General features: G+C 33.4%; 2 protein-coding genes across 2 annotated transcripts; both read left to right on the top strand.

The window, feature by feature from the left end:
* Positions 1 to 4,613: 4,613 nt before the first annotated feature.
* LOC123916059 lies at positions 4,614 to 12,430 on the top strand. Its single transcript, XM_045967388.1, has 12 exons — positions 4,614 to 5,986; positions 6,233 to 6,367; positions 6,460 to 6,604; positions 7,061 to 7,363; positions 8,162 to 8,387; positions 8,576 to 8,742; positions 8,821 to 8,931; positions 9,198 to 9,249; positions 9,378 to 9,484; positions 9,586 to 9,714; positions 10,151 to 10,240; positions 10,893 to 12,430. Exons 1-12 carry the CDS (start codon positions 4,770 to 4,772, stop codon positions 11,442 to 11,444), a joined length of 3,234 nt encoding a protein of 1,077 aa, XP_045823344.1. The 5' UTR covers positions 4,614 to 4,769; the 3' UTR covers positions 11,445 to 12,430.
* Positions 12,431 to 13,138: 708 nt separating this feature from the next.
* LOC123916060 (protein FAR1-RELATED SEQUENCE 5-like) lies at positions 13,139 to 16,112 on the top strand. The gene is made up of 2 exons (XM_045967390.1): positions 13,139 to 13,262; positions 14,057 to 16,112. Exon 2 carries the CDS (start codon positions 14,061 to 14,063, stop codon positions 15,999 to 16,001), a length of 1,941 nt encoding a protein of 646 aa, XP_045823346.1. The 5' UTR covers positions 13,139 to 13,262; positions 14,057 to 14,060; the 3' UTR covers positions 16,002 to 16,112.
* The last annotated feature ends 2,066 nt before the right edge of the window (positions 16,113 to 18,178 follow it).

The following is an 18,178-nucleotide window of genomic DNA, read 5'->3' on the forward strand; positions in this document are numbered from 1 at the left end:
GATTTTTTTAGTCAAACAATTTACATTGATAGATAAGTGTAGAGTCGTAAACTCCTAATCATTTTAAAGTAAAAGGCGCACTTTAAAAGTTAAAAATGTATGAGTTTGGTTGATAATTTAAGTTACAAGCTATTTATCTTTTTTTTTTTTTGGTTTACAATCAGGCTATTTATCATTTATTTATCAGGAACGATTTATTGTCAATAAATGTTCCTAGTATTTATTTTTTGACAAGTAGCTTAAATAATTAATTATTAGTTCAAAAAGATACGTTCTTACCCTTTTTTATGAAATCTTTTTATCCTTTCATAAAACGAAACTTATTTTACACTAGATAAGAAAAATAAATCAATAAAATTATATTTTTTTCCTTAAAGGAGATAAAACTTTAATTTAAGGCTTACTTATACAGTTATACCTTTTCCTATCTTTCATTATTTGGTCGCACCTCTCACTTTCAAGTTGCTAATCTTGCTAATTTTTGTGTGTCGTTTCTCCAACTACCGCACAATGATCCATGTGGGTCCCTTTTTAAAACTCATTTTGTTTTAATAAAATGAGAAATTAAATATGGAGTAATTTTTAAAATTTCAAAAGGTAAACATAAAGTAACGAAAATTTTACTTCAAAATCAAATTTTGAATTTTTTTTCTTTTAGAAACTTTTTATAATGTTCTTAACAATAATCAATCAAAAATACACATTAATTTAATAGTAGGGATTAAAACCTATGTTCATAATAATTTTATAAGGACCAAAATACGCCACTTTTTTTATATGGATCAAAAACAAAATTTAGTAACTTTATTGAGACTAAAAAAATATTTAACCATAATTTGTATGATGCAACAATGATGTCACTTCCATGTAGAGTGGATCATCTGCGATTTATGTTCAATTTGTCACCATAAACTTAACTCAATTGATAGTATACTCTCTCTATCCTTATTTACAAGCAAAACTCTACTTCTTAGATTCATTCAACAACAGATGCATCTGGTCTATAATAATATATGTCAGATACAATAATCATTCAATGAACCTAAAAAAGTGACTTTTGCTTATAATTAAGGATGAAGAGAGTATATAGAGATTAGGATTCAAACCTCATAAATTCATCTTATTCATTAATTTAACCACTAAATTAGTAATTTAAAAATTTAGAGAAAAAAAAATCATTTTTACAATGCTATGGATGAATTTAGTAATTTGTTGGTTATCTTTATTTAAAAGTTGTACAGAAGTTTGTGATTTTCTTTAACAAGTATTCTCTTCGACCTTATTTATAAATAAAAAGTTACTTTTTAGATTCATTGAACAATTGATGTATCTAGCTTAAATATAGACTAAATACATTGGTTTTTCAATGAATCTAAAAAGTAACTTTTGCTTATAAATAAGGTCGGATGGAGTACGATAGATTCTTATTGATTGGGTGTACCGTGTGCGTGGGTTAAAAAGGACCTACTACTATGTGGGAGTGGATTACTTGAAGTGACATTACCATCCAGTTTAATCACAGCCCTACAAAAAAATAAAGAGAGAAAAAAGTTGAAAAAATAGATGATGGTTGATGGCTCAGATTAAAACATGAGGGTATCCAGTGAAATTGAAAATTCCACCCGGAGGGGATCCATTCCCACTACTATGTATATGCCCCTTTTCATTTTTGGAAATTATCTAAGCTGGCTTTTTTACATAACTAAACTGGCTAATTGAATTTAGCAATTAATTAATTTGTTTGTATTATTCATTTAGATAGTGAGTTTGCATCTTTTGACTTTGCATGCAACACTGTGAGACAGATAGCAACGTTGTTCTATACCCCCAAAAAAGAAGACAGTGGTGTTTACTTTGCATTGTATTGTTTCTATTCCTTATCTTTTTCTTTAAAGTCACTCAAGCAAAAATAATCGTTTCTTTCTTTCTTCTTTTACATTTTTCAACAAACATGTAAATTTTTTATATTTATTAATTACTTTCCACCATTCCACGATAAATGTTACATTTGTAACCAAAAAAAATTGTCGAAAAACCCGTGAAACCAGTTGAACTAGACACGTCTTTTGATAGAACCGAGTTTAAATTATGAGTGAAATATTTTTTTATTAGACTTTATTTAACTTGTAACTATTAAAATCTTCTTTCATTAAAATTTGAAGGTTAAGGTAAGAAAAAAAATAGAACAAGGCATATGTCATTCCGTTTCACCTGACCAGCGAGGATCCCCCACATTGTACCAAAACCTTTGAAATAAGGATAAGCACCGTAATGTGGGGCATATATCATGTGACTTCTTCACCGCTTTGAATCTTTGATATCTTACGAATGCCACGATGCATTACACTAAAGCAATGCTAATTGCTAAACGACGTTTAATTGAAATCCAAGATTAAAATAAAGTATTGCACATGCAGTTGCATAAGTTAATTAGTAGTAGTGTGGTACCTTTAATTATTTATTAAGTATCTATTTGTCACTTTCAATTACAGCTTTCTAAATTGCTATTCAATACTAATAGTTTATTTTGTTTTCTTTTTATTAAATATTTACTTAGTCAATCAAGGAAATATCATTAAAAAATGACGATAAAATATTATGAATTAACATCTCAATAATTCAATTAAAAGGTTTGGGATATTTCTTATGCCCGAAAATTTCTTGTAGCAAAAATATATTGTACATCATTTGAAAGTGATGGGACATTGCTACTACTTGCTAGCATATAGTCTAGTAAAGAACCAAACTACAATATGCATTATTTGGTACGAAATAGTGTAAATTAAAGCATGTGAAAGAAATACCTTGACGAAAAAAGCATGTGAAATACAAAGCGTCTACTTAAACCTAAACTTTCTGATCCACACATATTTTATGTAGGGTTTTCCTTTCCCTATCTTTATGTTTGTTGTCCTCTTCTAGTCTTCTGTATGCATGTTACACGAGATGTTGGATAAAAGTAGGGGCGGGTATGGTTCGGTTTTGGAAGAAAAGTGAATCGAACTGAACCAACTGTTTTCAAAATTCATAGTAACTGGATCAAACTGAATTGTTTGTCTTTCAAACTGAACCAAACTGAATTGTTAAAGTGGTTCAGTTTTATGGTTTTGAACCAAATCATAACTATTTTTTCACTAAAAATAATTGAACAATTAAACCAAATTGAACCGAACCAAACTGATAATCATGAATCGAACCGAACTGTTTCAGTTCAGTTTTAAAACTGTTAGTTATGGTTCAGTTTTTTTTTTGTTTGGTTCGGTTTGGTTTTTGGGTTATTTGCATGAAATCAAAATTTTAGAGTAAAAATGAAATCATACATGGTCCTTAATTCTTTATGCATGAGAATGATATACATAGCCCCAAAGGCAGAGTCAATATCGTAAATACAAGGACAGATACGACGTCATCACCATTAATGATTGTCGGAATAATAACTTAATTAACTCTCGATCATTCTGAGGTCGGGTGTTATTACAAATGCGCCAACTTTTGTGACCGCTGAACATAGATGTTTCGACTTGAGGCAACATGCTTGTTCGGCCGAGCTTGACGCCTAACTGGACCAAGCTCGACGCCAAATTGGACTTACGCCAATCCATAACACTTCTCTATCTCTTTCTAAATTTCAATCTCTCTTCAATAAAAAATAATAAATAAATCAAGATAGAGTAAAATTAAAGAGTAAGGAGAAATGTAGAGAAATTTAAGATGAGAAGATCTAGTTTACTACGATTATATGAAAAATAATGAGATTTACCTATCATGCTTCAATAGTTGATTTTCTTTTCTTTAAGTTAGTTCTATATATGAATTGTCTTCGTGATCCATTTAATTGTCAACTTATTTTTATTTTCTATTCAGTTTTTTTTTCCTTGGCTATGTGAATTGTTTTCATGATTCATTGTTTAATCGTTTCTCTATCATTGATATTGCGTTAATATTATTATAATATCTAAGTGATTATTAGATTGTATTTTTATTTTGAATTAGATAAGTTTTTCGACCTTAAAATATAGCGAATTTTAGTTTTAGCCCACAAAATGAAAGGGAAATGTTTTGATTCTCTTAAAATTTTATGTTTTTAATCCTAATGAATATAATTTTGACGTGTTCATGTCAATTCTTAAATATAATACGAACATTAAAAAAAAATTAACATAATAGATAAACATATAATGAACACATAATGCAAACTTTTTTTTTTATGTCATTCACTCTTGTAATTTTTTTTTTTAAAAAAAAACAATCATCTTTTGAAAATCTAAAAATCCATAAAAAAAAAATTTGAAACTCTTATTATAAATCCACTAAAATCTGAACTTAATATAATTTTGATGGTAAAAAATATTTAAAAAAAATCTTAAAATCAATACAATCCTATAAAATCTTTGATATTTTTTTTGTTAAAATTGGCTCTCAGAATTTCAATCCAATACACCCTGTAAGAATATAGACGATTCATATGTTAAGATAAGATTTTAATTGTTTTTAAATTAAAAATTTAGTCTAAATATTTCTAATTCTAACCGCTCACAGTTCATACGTCCTTACACATAAAAGTTAGATAATTCATTTTCCCTACAAAAGTCCAACCCCTTTTAACCATTCCAAAATCATAATTTTGGAGGGAAAATAATTTAGAGCGAAAATTCCCCAACACACTTCTTCACAAATAAAAAAACTTCCTTTTTCCTCTTTCAAATTTTTCTTCTTCTCATTTTTCCCTTTCAATTTTCCTCTTCCAATTCGAATCTATCACCATCATCATGGATTCAGATTCCAACCACAAGAGACCCTTCCAACATAATCCTTCTTCAATTTCAGCCTCCGTCGTTTTCAACCATTTCGAAGTTCCTCTCTTTTCCGCCACTCAAAACGGCGCCGTTTCGATCTGCAAATCTATGCATCTTCACGCCGACAAACCGTACTTGATTGGCCGGAAGTCTCGTGACTGTGAATTCGTATTCAACGACCGCCGTGTCAGTAAACGACACTGTCAGATCTTCTTCGACGGTTCGCTTCGTAAACTTTACATTCTGAGTGGGGTTTTATCACTCACTGATTCTACCGTTAATTCAAAATTTCGACTTGTTCATGAGTTTAGGAAAAGAGTGAGGTTTTCTCGCGGGAGTGAGGGTTTTCCGTTTCTTGAAGCTTCTAATGGTGTTTTTGTTAATGGTGTTGAAATTAGAAAGGGAATGGCGGTGGAATTATATGAAGGGGATAGGGTTTCGCTTGTTTGTGGAAATCTGAACGGTTCGTGTGGGATTCGGAATCGGATTGGGTTTGTTGTAGAGAGAATTGTTCTTGAAAATTGTGTTGGTGATGATGATGATGATGATGGTGAAATTGATAGGTTAACATTTTCAGGGCATTCTCAAAGTGGGAAAAGGAGTAAGAGGGTTTTTGCGGTGAAGGCCAATGATACGAAATTTGATGGGGTTGTTGGGAGGGCAAGGTTTCTTGTAGATAGGTGTAGAGATATATTGCTCAGTGATGATCCTTTGTCTTGCATTTTACGGTCTGATTTGGATTTGCAATGTGGATATAAGCGTGCTTTTCGAACCGGGTTAGTGCAGAAGGTGGTGGAAGATAATGGTGTTGATATTGTGCAGTCAAGTTCTGCTTTACTTTGTGAAAGTAAAGGGATGGATTTGGAGGGAAATGGTGGAAGTTTTTGTCCAAAAGAGAATTTGGAAGTTGATTGTGTTAATGTTAATGCTTTTGCTGATAAGAATTTGAATTTGGTAGTGTCAGATTATATTGAGAAGGATAATGTTTCTTCTGATGGCAATAATGGGCAGGGTGAAAATGGATGCAATTTTTATCCACCTCCTGGAAAGAATTTTTATCTTAATCGCCTTGAATTTATGAACCATGACTTGTCGGGTCTTGATAAATCTATATCGCTCAATGAACTTATTCATCCTATTGAAAGCATGACGAGGATGTTTATTGCAACATTTACAAGTGACATACCATGGTGGGTTCGTCTAAAATTTCCCAATGTATTATTTTCCTTTGATGATATTCATATTGTTTTTCAAACCATTTTGCTCCTTGATTTGTGTTTCGTTTTAGTGCCTCCTTGTGTTTACATGTTTGATAACCTGCAATGTGCATTTTCATTACATTTATACCGATGGACGATGGTTATTTCAATACCATGTGTGAACTTTAGCACTTGAAGTTGTTTTATTTACAACCCCTAACAGAGTTGTCTTGCTAGGTTCTTGACATATTGCAAGATTCCTTTACATCTGCCAGTTACAATCGCCTGTCAGAATACCGAGAAATGTTGGAGTTCAAAGCCTGATGAAAGAGTATCTGTGCCTTACCATAATTATCCTAACCTAGTTGTAGTGTAAGGACTTTTTTCCTTTTTGTTTAGTGGTGGGAATAGACAGCTTAACCTTTTTCTCCTCTCTGGTAATTTACTTTCTTGTTGAATATTAGGCATCCTCCATTCCCTGAAACCATAGCATTTGGTAAAGACCGCAAGAGACATGGGATAGCTTGCCATCACCCAAAGTTGATTGTTCTGCAAAGAGAAGATAGTATTCGAGTTGTCATTACATCTGCTAATTTGGTGGAAAAGCAGGTATTTTGTTAGCCGGACTTCTAGTTATTAATATTACTAATACATAATTTTTATCTTGCAATTTGGATAGAAAAATGTTGCTTTCTTGGGATGCGATTTATTAAATTATTAATTTAGACATCAAATGCTTGGTGGTTCATTGCACTGATTGGTGAAATGTTTATAGTTTAGGAGTATTGTTCCTTTGTGGTCTTGTATCCACATTCTATCAGAAGTGATGTACTTAATTCGTTTTTCTAGCATGATTGAATATAAGGTTAATCATGCTTGGTTGTGCGTTGGAAGTTAGAATGATGCTCTTCTATGGTGACGAATGAAGACCTGTACTCATTTAGTAAAGAAAAACTTACCATTATGTAGAAAAACTTACCAAGCATAGTGAGTAGGTTTATCTCTATGTTATGTTTATATGTCATTAATATAACAATATTTTGATCAATGTTTATTGCTATGTAGTGGAACAGTGTGACTAACACTGTATGGTGGCAAGATTTCCCTCGTGCCATTTTGGTTGATTTTGCTTCACTTTTCCCAAAAATATATGATGATGAGATTCATAGAGACTCAAAATGTGATTTTGCTGCTCAATTGGCTGGGTTTATGGCATCACTTGTTATTGATGTACCTAGCCAGGCTCACTGGATTACTCAGCTCACAAAATATGACTTTGGCGGTGCAACAGGGCATCTTGTTGCTTCAGTACCTGGAGTTCACCTTAATAGAACTTCTATTCTGTCAGAATCCTATCAGTCCTCTTCTGTAAGTATTTAAGTATGTCATGTAAAGATATTGCTACTTAATTAAGGTGATGGCTGACTGCCTTGCCACTGCATCTGTACTGTTATTTTCGGATATAAACAATATCTTTTCTTGGCCGTGTATATTTGAAAAACTGCACCCAGGGCAAACCTAACTTATAGGTGGGTTGGAATATTATTGGCTTCATTGGCAGTGTATATTGTCTTAAAATTTACTCATTTAATTTTTATTTATTTATTTTATTATTAGTATAAGATTTTATCAAAATTCGTGATTTGATATCAAAGTGTCATAATCGAACACAAAATAATAACAAACAAAACTCTGAAAAAATAAGTTAAATCAAATTGAAGAAAGTTTTGTGTATTATCTAATCTTTTTTTTTTCATCTTTATTATTTTATACCCTACTCTTATTCTAAAATTTCATTTAAACATAAAGCGCTCTTCTTCTTTTTTTTTTTCTGTTTTTTTTTTTTTTTTTTTGTATAACACATAGCCTGGACAATAAAGAAATTAAGTTTAACCCAAATAGTAGTGATGGAAGGCCAAATAAGAAATCAGAGAAGAAAAAAAACATCTGGAAGATGAATAGTAGCAGTGGCTTACAGAAGTTCTGGAACTTCTATTTTGTTAAGTGTATAGAGAAGATCCTTGTTTTTGTGTTAATTTAGCCTTATTGTTAGCCATAATTTGATTTGATGTCTTTGTTAAAGCCACTTTCTGCTCTGGATTTTCTAACTGCAATTTATACTCTTATAGACACTAATTGCAATGCCTTTTGTCATCTGGTTTGTAGTTTCTTGGCTCAGTTGTGGCATCTGTAGTTGGTTTGAGCCATCTTTTCCGTACTGTGGCGGACTCAAACGGTGCAGGTCTAAAAGCACTGGCTGCTGTCCTTGGAAAGTCTTGTAATAATGCTTATGGGACGTTCAAGATTGTTTTAAGAAGAAATCACAATGTGCCTGCCGATGAAAATGCTGTTAGCGTTCTTGTTCCCAAGTCTGATCAAACTTCTGAGGGAGGTAAAAGCTACATTGCTTCGGATTTTTGTTGTGCCATTTGTATTGATCCCTCATTCAGTCATTTGTCTTATGATTTTGAAATTTAGTTTTATTTCCTTATCTTTTTTGTGTTTTGGACTTAACAGTTGTATTTTCCATGCTGTCAGTAACAGAAATAATAAATAATGCTTTTTTGTTCCTATCTGTAGATTATGTTCAACTTGGTTTTTTGCCTAGAAATGTAGCAAAATGGGTTTCTCCTCTTTGGGATGCTGGATTCTTTGCATTTTCTGGATATGTTTTTCCAAAAGAGGCCCTTGCAGCTGCTTTGGGAGAAAACTGCCAGAAAGTTCAACTGATACTGAATGTGTCAGAGGTATGTTGGATGTGTCTTCTATAGGATGACTTGGTTATTGTCTTCGTATATGTGATCTGATATTTATAAAACTTGTAGGGGCATCATTTTCGAGATATGTCAAAGATGATGCAATCTGAACAAATTGCTGCTTTTTGCTCACTCATTGCTTCAATGCAAAGACATTATGGACTCTGGAGACTACAAGAGGTAAGTTGCACTAAAATGGGAATACTTTTTGTTTTGAATTTTTTATTGAAGTGGTTGCACTTATTTTAATGTTGGGGCCAAGGTTATATTTGATTTCCTTTTGTTGTTTGGTTGGATTTAATGAGTTAAAAATTTCTTTTTTTGTTGCATAAACACTTTCCAATCTTCTTGCATATGGATAAAGTTTATGCTAAAATAACTTTTGACATATCCAATAACTTTTGACATATCCAATTATGTATAATAACTATTACTGTTTATAATAGGTTCTGAATAAATATAGATGGCCTGAATCATTGAAGTCTGAAATTGTATATGGTAAGTCCATTTTATTGAATATTATAGAGTACAATGCCAACCCTATTTCACTAGAAGTTCAAATCAACTAGCTGACCTTTTCCCCCATTCTTTTGGACTATTTTGTTTGGTCTTTTTTTGTCTATCAGGTGCTTCTTCCATTGGTTCTGTCAATTCAAAATTTCTTGCTGCATTTTCGGCTGCTGCTGGGAAGAAATCACTGCAACATTTTGATTCAGAAGAGTCTGATCCTGAAGTAATTTGAAGGCCTTTGCTTTTTCTATTGGATTTGCTTGAATTTTTTTACATATCTGCTGCTAGATGCATGATTCATTAAACTTGTGTGTTCATTGACAGTGGGGCTGCTGGAATGCTAGGGAAGAATTGAAGAATCCTTCTGTTAAGATTATTTTCCCCACTATTGAAAGAGTGAAGAATGCTTATGATGGGATTTTACCTTCAAGACGTATTCTTTGTTTCTCAGAGGTAATATTATTTTCTTATCGGCTTTGAATGGGTAAAGGCTGTGTCTTGCAATATGTAATATTTTTTCAAGTTATATTCCTTTGGTACCTTTTATTTTATAAGGAAACTGGTGAGAGAGAGAGAGAGAGAGTTCGCTCCCAGTATTATTTCCAGACGTTCTGTGTATGAACCTCTTCAAACGGGACTTATTGCTATTGATTCTATGATCCCTATAGGGCGTGGCCAGCGAGAATTGATTATTGGGGACAGACAGACAGGTAAAACAGCAGTAGCCACAGATATGATTCTCAATCATCAGCCGACGACTACCCCCTATCCTACCCAGATAACATTTTATAATTAGTTTTGGAACTTTTTTCGAATTTATCTTAAAGAGGTGAACTTTTGATGTTATAGATGCTTTCGCGTAAAGAACTGATTCTCTCCATTTGAACAGAGAACATGGCAAAGGTTGAAGACGTTAGATGTACTTCATGATGCCATCCCTCACTCTCATGAAAGAGTAGGACATCCAATGCATACCAAGGTAACTAACTGTACCCTAATTCTCCTGCAGTCTTATGTTTTGATGATTAAATGTTTAATAGAAAATATACTCAAGTTTTTTTTTGTTTTTCTTGGGATTTTTGGTGCGCATTTTCTTGATCTCGACATAATTTTAAACGTATTTAGGTTATATCTGTCACGACAGCACTCGAATTACCATATTAATTTAATAAATATTGCACCAACCTCCCCGCACCCCACCACACACACACAACACACCAATGTATCCCAAAATGAGTAGGTTTCGGAGGAATCATTTATTAACTTTGATTCATGCATGCGGTGTGATTGTCATTGGATTTCCTTTTTTATATATGTCATGCTGCTCTATAGGGAGATTTGACTCCTTTAAGGATGAAAAAGTAAAACATCTTAACCATTATAGAGAAAATCAACAATTAATAAATTATGAATTTGGAGGATATAAGGATGGCTTGGTGGCTGGGGCGGAGGAGTTAAGAAGTAGAGTGTGATAAGGAGGTTGAGGGTTCAATCCCCACTCCCAGCATAATACTGACAATAATAATATTGGCCGTTTAAAAAAAAAACTATGAATTTGTTAAAATCTACTCCTTTGATTTTCTCATTAATTATGGAGATGCTTCACTTTTCTGTCTAATATGAACTCGCAGGTGGTACGCAGATGCTTCTGGTCTAGGAGGGGCGCACCTTCGATTGGTTGGGTATACTGTGGGTCTCATAATTTTAGTGCTGCTGCCTGGGGGCGACAAATTTCAAATCCATCTGGTACAAAAACAGACGGACCTCATAAAGGAGATCCATCTGTGAATTCAGCGCTTCATATTTGCAATTATGAACTTGGGATTATATTTACTTTTCCTCCAAAAGAAAATAATGATTTTCCTAAAGCTAAAAGCACAAAATTAGACGATATTATTCTGCCATTTGTTGTTCCTGCTCCAAAATATGGATCTCAAGATAGGCCAGCTACGAAGCTTGCTATGAGAGAGGCGATGACTGAACTTGCTGAACGAGAGGGTGAGAAACAAGCTGAAGAAGAAATGATGGAAGAGATTCTTGAGGAAGAGGAAGAAATAGAAGAAATTAATTGTGTTGGAGAGGAGAAGGAGGAAGAGAAGGCATATGCTGATATACTCTGGAGTCAGGTTGATTCTTCCCACTCCCAGGACAGTGACGCAGTAGCTATGGCGCAGTCAACATGAGTATATTGGTGACATTGGTGTTGGGGGAGTCGCGGTATCTGGTCGCAACATACAAGGGTGGCTTTCAAACCTACATAAATAATTGCAGATGTCCAACTTAATCTAAGATATTAATTAGGATTGAAGAGCAAAGTTGTTGACCTGCGGTTAAGAGAAACTGATTAGGACTTGTCCAACAACGATTTGTCTGATGCAAATTGATTTATATTTGGAGCAGGAAGTGGTGCTTCCAACCTCATGTAATTCAGTCCATTTTAGGCATGACGAATTATTGATACCACTCTCTTGCTTCAGGTCCCAATCTGATTTGCTCTGTGCACCTTGTTGCTTCAATTCCACCTCTAAATGGGGGTTTTTAGTGAAATATATTATAAAGATAAACAGAATGGGAGGACCACCAATAACATTTCTTATAGCTCTAATTAAGGATTCAATTGGAGGATTTGAAAGTGATAGTTAGATGATTTGTGTATAGCACTGTAATTATTATTTTTCTGCTAAATCTTGATAACCAGCGTTGGAAACCACCGACTGGATAAGAGGCGGTTGCTACCAATAGACCCCCAGTTAGGCTTAAGGATTCCAAATTTTCATAAGATCAAAATGCTGTCACGGTGTTTGCAGTCCGAGTGGGGTTAGCATACCTGAACATGGCAAAATCTTCTGCAGCATGGTATACTATATTAGATCTGTAAAGCGTAAGGCTTTACATTGTTGTATCTTTGAGCATTAATATTTGATTCGATACATTCCTTGTAAGTAATAAACTCCGAAAAGGCTGCTGCAACCACCTCTTATTGGATTGTGTGTGAAGTATACACTATAGTTAGTTAGTATGGTTAGTAACTGTAAGTCAGTTGGCTAGCTTACATGTTGTTAGATAGTTTACAGTAGTTAATAAGCTCTATGGACTCTAAATAGAGCGACACTGTAATTTATTGATCATTTTTCAATATGTAACACTGATTTCAGAGATTGTAAGATCAGTCTGTGTATATACTTGTAGTCTGTTAAACCTGTTTATTACATAGTGAAGTGAAATGATTGTTGTATTTTTTTTTACTGGATGATTGTTGTATTGCTTGAGACAGTAAACAATATTAGTATATGGTAGTCATCCCACATTTTTAGGTCAATGAAATGCCGTTTTGCTTTTCAACTTCTACAAGTTTGAATCTTTTACGCTACTTATAAATTGAGTTTGAATTTTTTTTTTTTTATTATTGGCTATAGAAAAGTTTATGTCTCTTGAAGGTTCTCCCAACATTGTATTGAAGGCAAATACTAGGGCACTAGTTAGGGTAATTATCTTGTGACTTATACAATCCAACATTTTTTCTAATTTTTTTCTTTCTTCCTTAACTAGTGCCCCGGGGGCACTGGTTAGCAAGATCCTTCATAAAAAATTATTTTTGAAATACAACTTTTTGAAAAAATTAAGATTTTGACTATGTTTTGATCTTCAACGATGTATGTTTATGTTATATGATATTAAATTTGGTATTTTAATTTAGAAAAAATGAATATAAAAAAACTTTTAATATTTTGAAAAACAGTTTTATAAAATATATTTTAAAAAATACAAAGAAAAATTTGTCAAAAAAAACATGTTCAAAGTGAATTTTTTCCTCGAAGGAATTTTTTTGGGGTAACCTTCTGTAATCTATTTATGTTTTTTAAACTGTGTCAAAAAGAAATTTATGTTTAAAACTAAACTGATAAATGGAAAAATTATAAATGAGTAATTGACGAAACATTTTCAAGTCCGAAAACCACACTCTCTTTTCTCTGCTCGTGCTTCGCAATCGCACTGTTCAGGTACCCAATTCTTTGCTTCCAACGTCAAATTTTATGCCACTGTTTTTCATTTTCCATCTGTTTCAATCTTAAAGTTTAGTCTTTCTATATAATAGTATATCATAATCAAATTATCATATTTAGGTTTTATGGCATTTCATAGGGTTTTGCAATTTCAATCCATTTAGCACAAATCACTAATTTATTACAGCCCCAATTTAAAGTGACTAGGAACAAAATACAATCTTTTATTCAACTTAAACTAATTTATTACCATATGATTTATATATATACTAGCGGCCAGGAAAGCGCGTTCCGCGCCTGATTGTGTCTAACTTATGTCCAAATGTCTTATATTACGGTGAGTTTGTTAATAAAAAAAATTTACTGCTAAAAAAAATTGTGTCTTATATCATGTGAGTTTGTTAATAAAACATTTTTGTTGCTACTAAAAAAATCAAGGGTATTGTTGTATTCTCTTTATATATGGTATAGATATTTACTACTTTTTATCTGTCTTAGACGGAGTGACAAATATCACTGAAACTCACACACACCGGTTGTTATGGATTCGAAGTGGGTGAAAGTGTCTTGCCTAACGATCTCAGCATTTGTCGGTTGGACGACGGCTTGTGGACATTTATACATTTACTTTATATGGGTTTATAAATAATATACACTTGATCTGAAAGTTGAAAATGATTTTTTTTTTTCATAAAAAAAAAGTAATATACTTGCTGCTATATGGAATGAGTTATCTCTTATTGGTTTGTTATACATGTATAAATATGTTTGTTTTGTTTTGAGAAATGTAGCATTATGGAAAAAGATTGGAAGCCAAAGATTGGTATGGTTTTTTATAACATTGAAGAAGCTTGGAAGTTCTGGGTTGATTATGGTGGAAGACTTGGATTTGGAGTGAGGAAACAATATACACACAAGAAAAAAGATGGCTCAATCAGTTCTTGTAGGTTTGTTTGTTGCAAAGAAGGCTTACGGAAGCCAGACAAGCGAGATTATAAAACAATTAATCCAAGACCGGAGACTAGAACAAATTGTCGAGCAAGGATAGGACTTAAGCATACGGGTGGACAATTTATTGTGTATGATTTTGTAGAGGAACATAACCACAATGTACATCTACAAGAAACCATTCATATGTTGTCATATGAACAAAAAGTTTTAGAAGTTCAATGCCATCAAATTGATCTAGCAAATGATGACGGCCTACAACATAGGGCATCACTTGATTTAATGAGTAAAGAAGTGGAAGGTAGTAGTGACTCTGGATATACTCCCCCCGATCAAAAGCATAATATCCACAAAAGAAGGAAGATGAGTTTGGTAAATGGGGAAGTTGGGCATCTATTGCAATACTTTCAAAGACAATTGGTTGAAAATCCAACTTCATACCATGCCTATCAAATGGATGCTGAAGATCGAATCACCAATGTGTTTTGGGCAGATGCAAGGATGCTAATTGATTATGGGTATTTTGGTGATGTGGTTTCTCTTGATTCAACATACTGCACCGATTGTCCGCACATACCACTAGCAGTGTTTTCAGGATTTGACCATCATCGAGGAACGGTGATCTTTGGGGCTGCGTTATTATATGATGAAACAGCAGAGTCCTATAAGTGGCTCTTTGAGAAATTTCTAGAGGCACATAAGCAGAAAATGCCTCAAACATTTTTTACTGATCAAAACCAGACAATAGAAAAAGCATTAGCTGTTGTTATGCCTGGAACTTACAATGGCTTATGTACGTGGCACTTGATGCAGAACTTGGACAATTTAATGAAGGACAAGTCCGATTTTATTGTTGACTTTAAGAAGTGCATGTATGACTATGAAGATGAAGAACAGTTTGAAGAAGGTTGGAGAACCCTCCTTGTAAAGTATGATGTTAAGGAAAATACTTGGTTGCAAAGAGTGTACACTATAAAGGAGAAATGGGCAGCTTGTTATATGAAGAAAGCTTTTACATTAGGAATGCAAAGCACCCAACTTAGTGACAATGTGAATGTAGAAATTAAAAGTTTCATGAATGCAGACTTGGATATAATCAAGTTTTTCGAGCATTTTGAGGGTGTTGTAGAAGAAAAGCGATATAATGAACTGAAGTCTGAATGTGAAGCACGCCAAAATATTTCAAGACTCAAGTACCCTTATTCTGGTATCTTACAAAGCGTGTATGGGCTTTATACTCCCACTATTTTTGATCTATTTCAACACGAGTATGAGTTATTTGAAGCATGTTCCGTGAAGAGCATGAACAAAAATATGAACATGCAAACACCCACAATTGATTTTGTGATTGCCATGGTAAGGGATTTGGGAGAGTGGCAAGTGTCTTTTGATTTGGATAAGACTTCAATTAGTTGCTCTTGTCGTAAGTTTGAGAGCTTTGGTATACTTTGTTGTCATTGTATAAAGGTATTTATTCATATGGACGTCAAATCAGTGCCCGCACGTTATATCCTGAAAAGGTGGACAAAGTTAGCAAGAAGTGGGGCTTTACCTAATGTTGGTGTTAGTGACGTGGTAGAAGATGTAGATCTATCCCCATCGCAACGCTACAAAAAAATTTGTCCCCGCCTTATTAGGATAGCCATTGAAGCGTGTAGAAGTAAAGAAACATTCTTGTTCCTTAGCAAAGTTATTGATGAATTAGATAGGCAAATGTTGGAGTTTCAAAATAATCAAGTAAGTGTAACTCCAAGTCAGTTCCTTAGCAATATAAGAGATAGCATGTAGCATTTGGTTTTGTCTTCTGTGTAAGAAACCAATTACTCTTTAAATCAATGTCACTGGTTTTACTAGCTTATTGTAAATTTCCGCAATTATATGAGCATTTCTTCCAACTAATGCAATTTCTTATCACATCCTGAGGTGAAACATTTGCTTGTGTCTTTCAAATTATAAGAACATTTTGATAAGGATATCACAACATTGACCGATCCAGAAAATGTGAAGCAAATATTTTCAGGTTGTTTGACTTCTTTTTGGATATAGTTCTCGTTGTTTTTCGGGTATAGGTTTTTCAGTATATGTTGGATGCAAATGTTATGGTTCCTGTCTGCGGGAAAATTTTGGACCTGCAACATTTTTTTTTTTATCTAATATATCTCAGCTGTTTTAGAGAGAGTGATGCAAGTATCCGGTTGCAATCTCAACCTTCCTCACTGTATGTCTCTTAATCCTAGTAATTTTGTGAAAAATGATCTATGACTCTATTTCATGTGGTCACTTACTTGACTTGAGCCACAGCTTATGACTTGCATTTTCAGAAGCTTGGTAGATAGATAGGTGAAAAATTATTCCAGGGAAGATGGTAAGAATAATGAGAATTTACTGAATGAGAAAATATTAGTTTGTGCATTACAATCACATTTTGAGCTAGTTTCCTCGAAAAGTGACAAATACACTGTTTCGTTTCTGGTTGTATGTTTATAATTTTTTTAACTAATTGATTAGAGACTCATATTTTCTAACTTAGACCCTAGTTAGGTCTAAGTTAGCAAGGTGCACCTTTTCAATTGGACCAAAATACCCATTCTTTTTAATTAATTAACCAAAATACCCATTAATAGACGCGGATCCAGTGTCGCGCGCGTACCGAAGGACCATGGTTACAGACCGTTGATTTCCATCAGACAGCCAATATCTGATCTCATCAAGACTGTCTGATCAATCCGACAGCCCAGATCATCCTGATCCATCAGATTCCAGCGCGTGCGCCACACTGGATTACACCCTGGAGAGAGAAAAATTTGCTTTTTAAAAGTAGGACACGTGTCACACAATGGTTGGCTGGACGTGATTTTTGTTCATTTAATACTTTGAACTCAATTATTTCGTTGTAAATTTTTTTTTTTTTTTTTATATACCAAAATTCATAATTTTTTTTTTCTACAAATAGAGACTTGGTTCGTTTGATTTGGACACCGAAAAAAAAATGCAATTTTTCACTACCTTAATCTCATTTTTTGTCTACTAAATACGTTACTTGTGTGTTGTAATTTAACACGCACCACTCAACCAACTCACTGAAACCATTATACCAGGAAAATAATAGATAATATTCTGGAACTTTTGGTATATTTTATGAAATTTTTGGAGACCTGAAACTATTTTTAGTTAATTAAATGAGATAAAACGGTAATTAAAAACTAATGTTTGCTTCTGAAACCATTTTACTGGTAGAATGGTTGCACATAGTTGTATTCTGAAACCATTTTACTGGTAGAATGGTTTCAATGAGTAATTTATTAATTGTGTTTGCTTCTGAAACCATTTATCTGGTACAATGGTTTCAGAGAGTTGTAATCTGAAACCATTTTGCTGGTAGAATGGTTTCAGTGAGTTGATGTAAGGTAGTGAAAAATGAGATTAAGGTAGTGAAAAATTGGGTTTTTTTTTTCTGTGTCCAAATCAAACGAACCAAGTCTCTATTTGTAGAGAAAAAAAAATTATGAATTTTGGTATAAAAAAAAAATAAAAAATTAATTTACAACGAAATAATTGAGTTCAAAGTATTAAATGGAAAAAAATCACGCCCAGCCAATCAGACAGCGACACGTGTCCTGCTTTTAAAAAGTAGATTCTTCTCTCTCCAGGGTGTAATCCAGTGTGGTGCACGCGCTGGAATCTGATGGATTCGGATGATCTGGGATGTCTGATTGATCAGACAGTCTTGATGAGATCAGATCTTGGCTGTCTGATGGAAATCAACGGCCTGTAACCATGATCCTGCGGTACGCGCGCGACACTGGATCCGCGTCCATTGATGGTAATTTGATTAATTAATTAAAAAGAATGGGTATTTTGGTCCAACTGAAAAGGTGCACTTTGCTAATTTAGACCCAACTGGGTCTAAGTTAGCAGCCCCCATATATATATATATATATATATATATATATATATATATATAT

The sequence above is a fragment of the Trifolium pratense genome, linkage group LG3 (assembly GCF_020283565.1).
Source record: "Trifolium pratense cultivar HEN17-A07 linkage group LG3, ARS_RC_1.1, whole genome shotgun sequence".
NCBI lineage: Eukaryota > Viridiplantae > Streptophyta > Magnoliopsida > Fabales > Fabaceae > Trifolium > Trifolium pratense.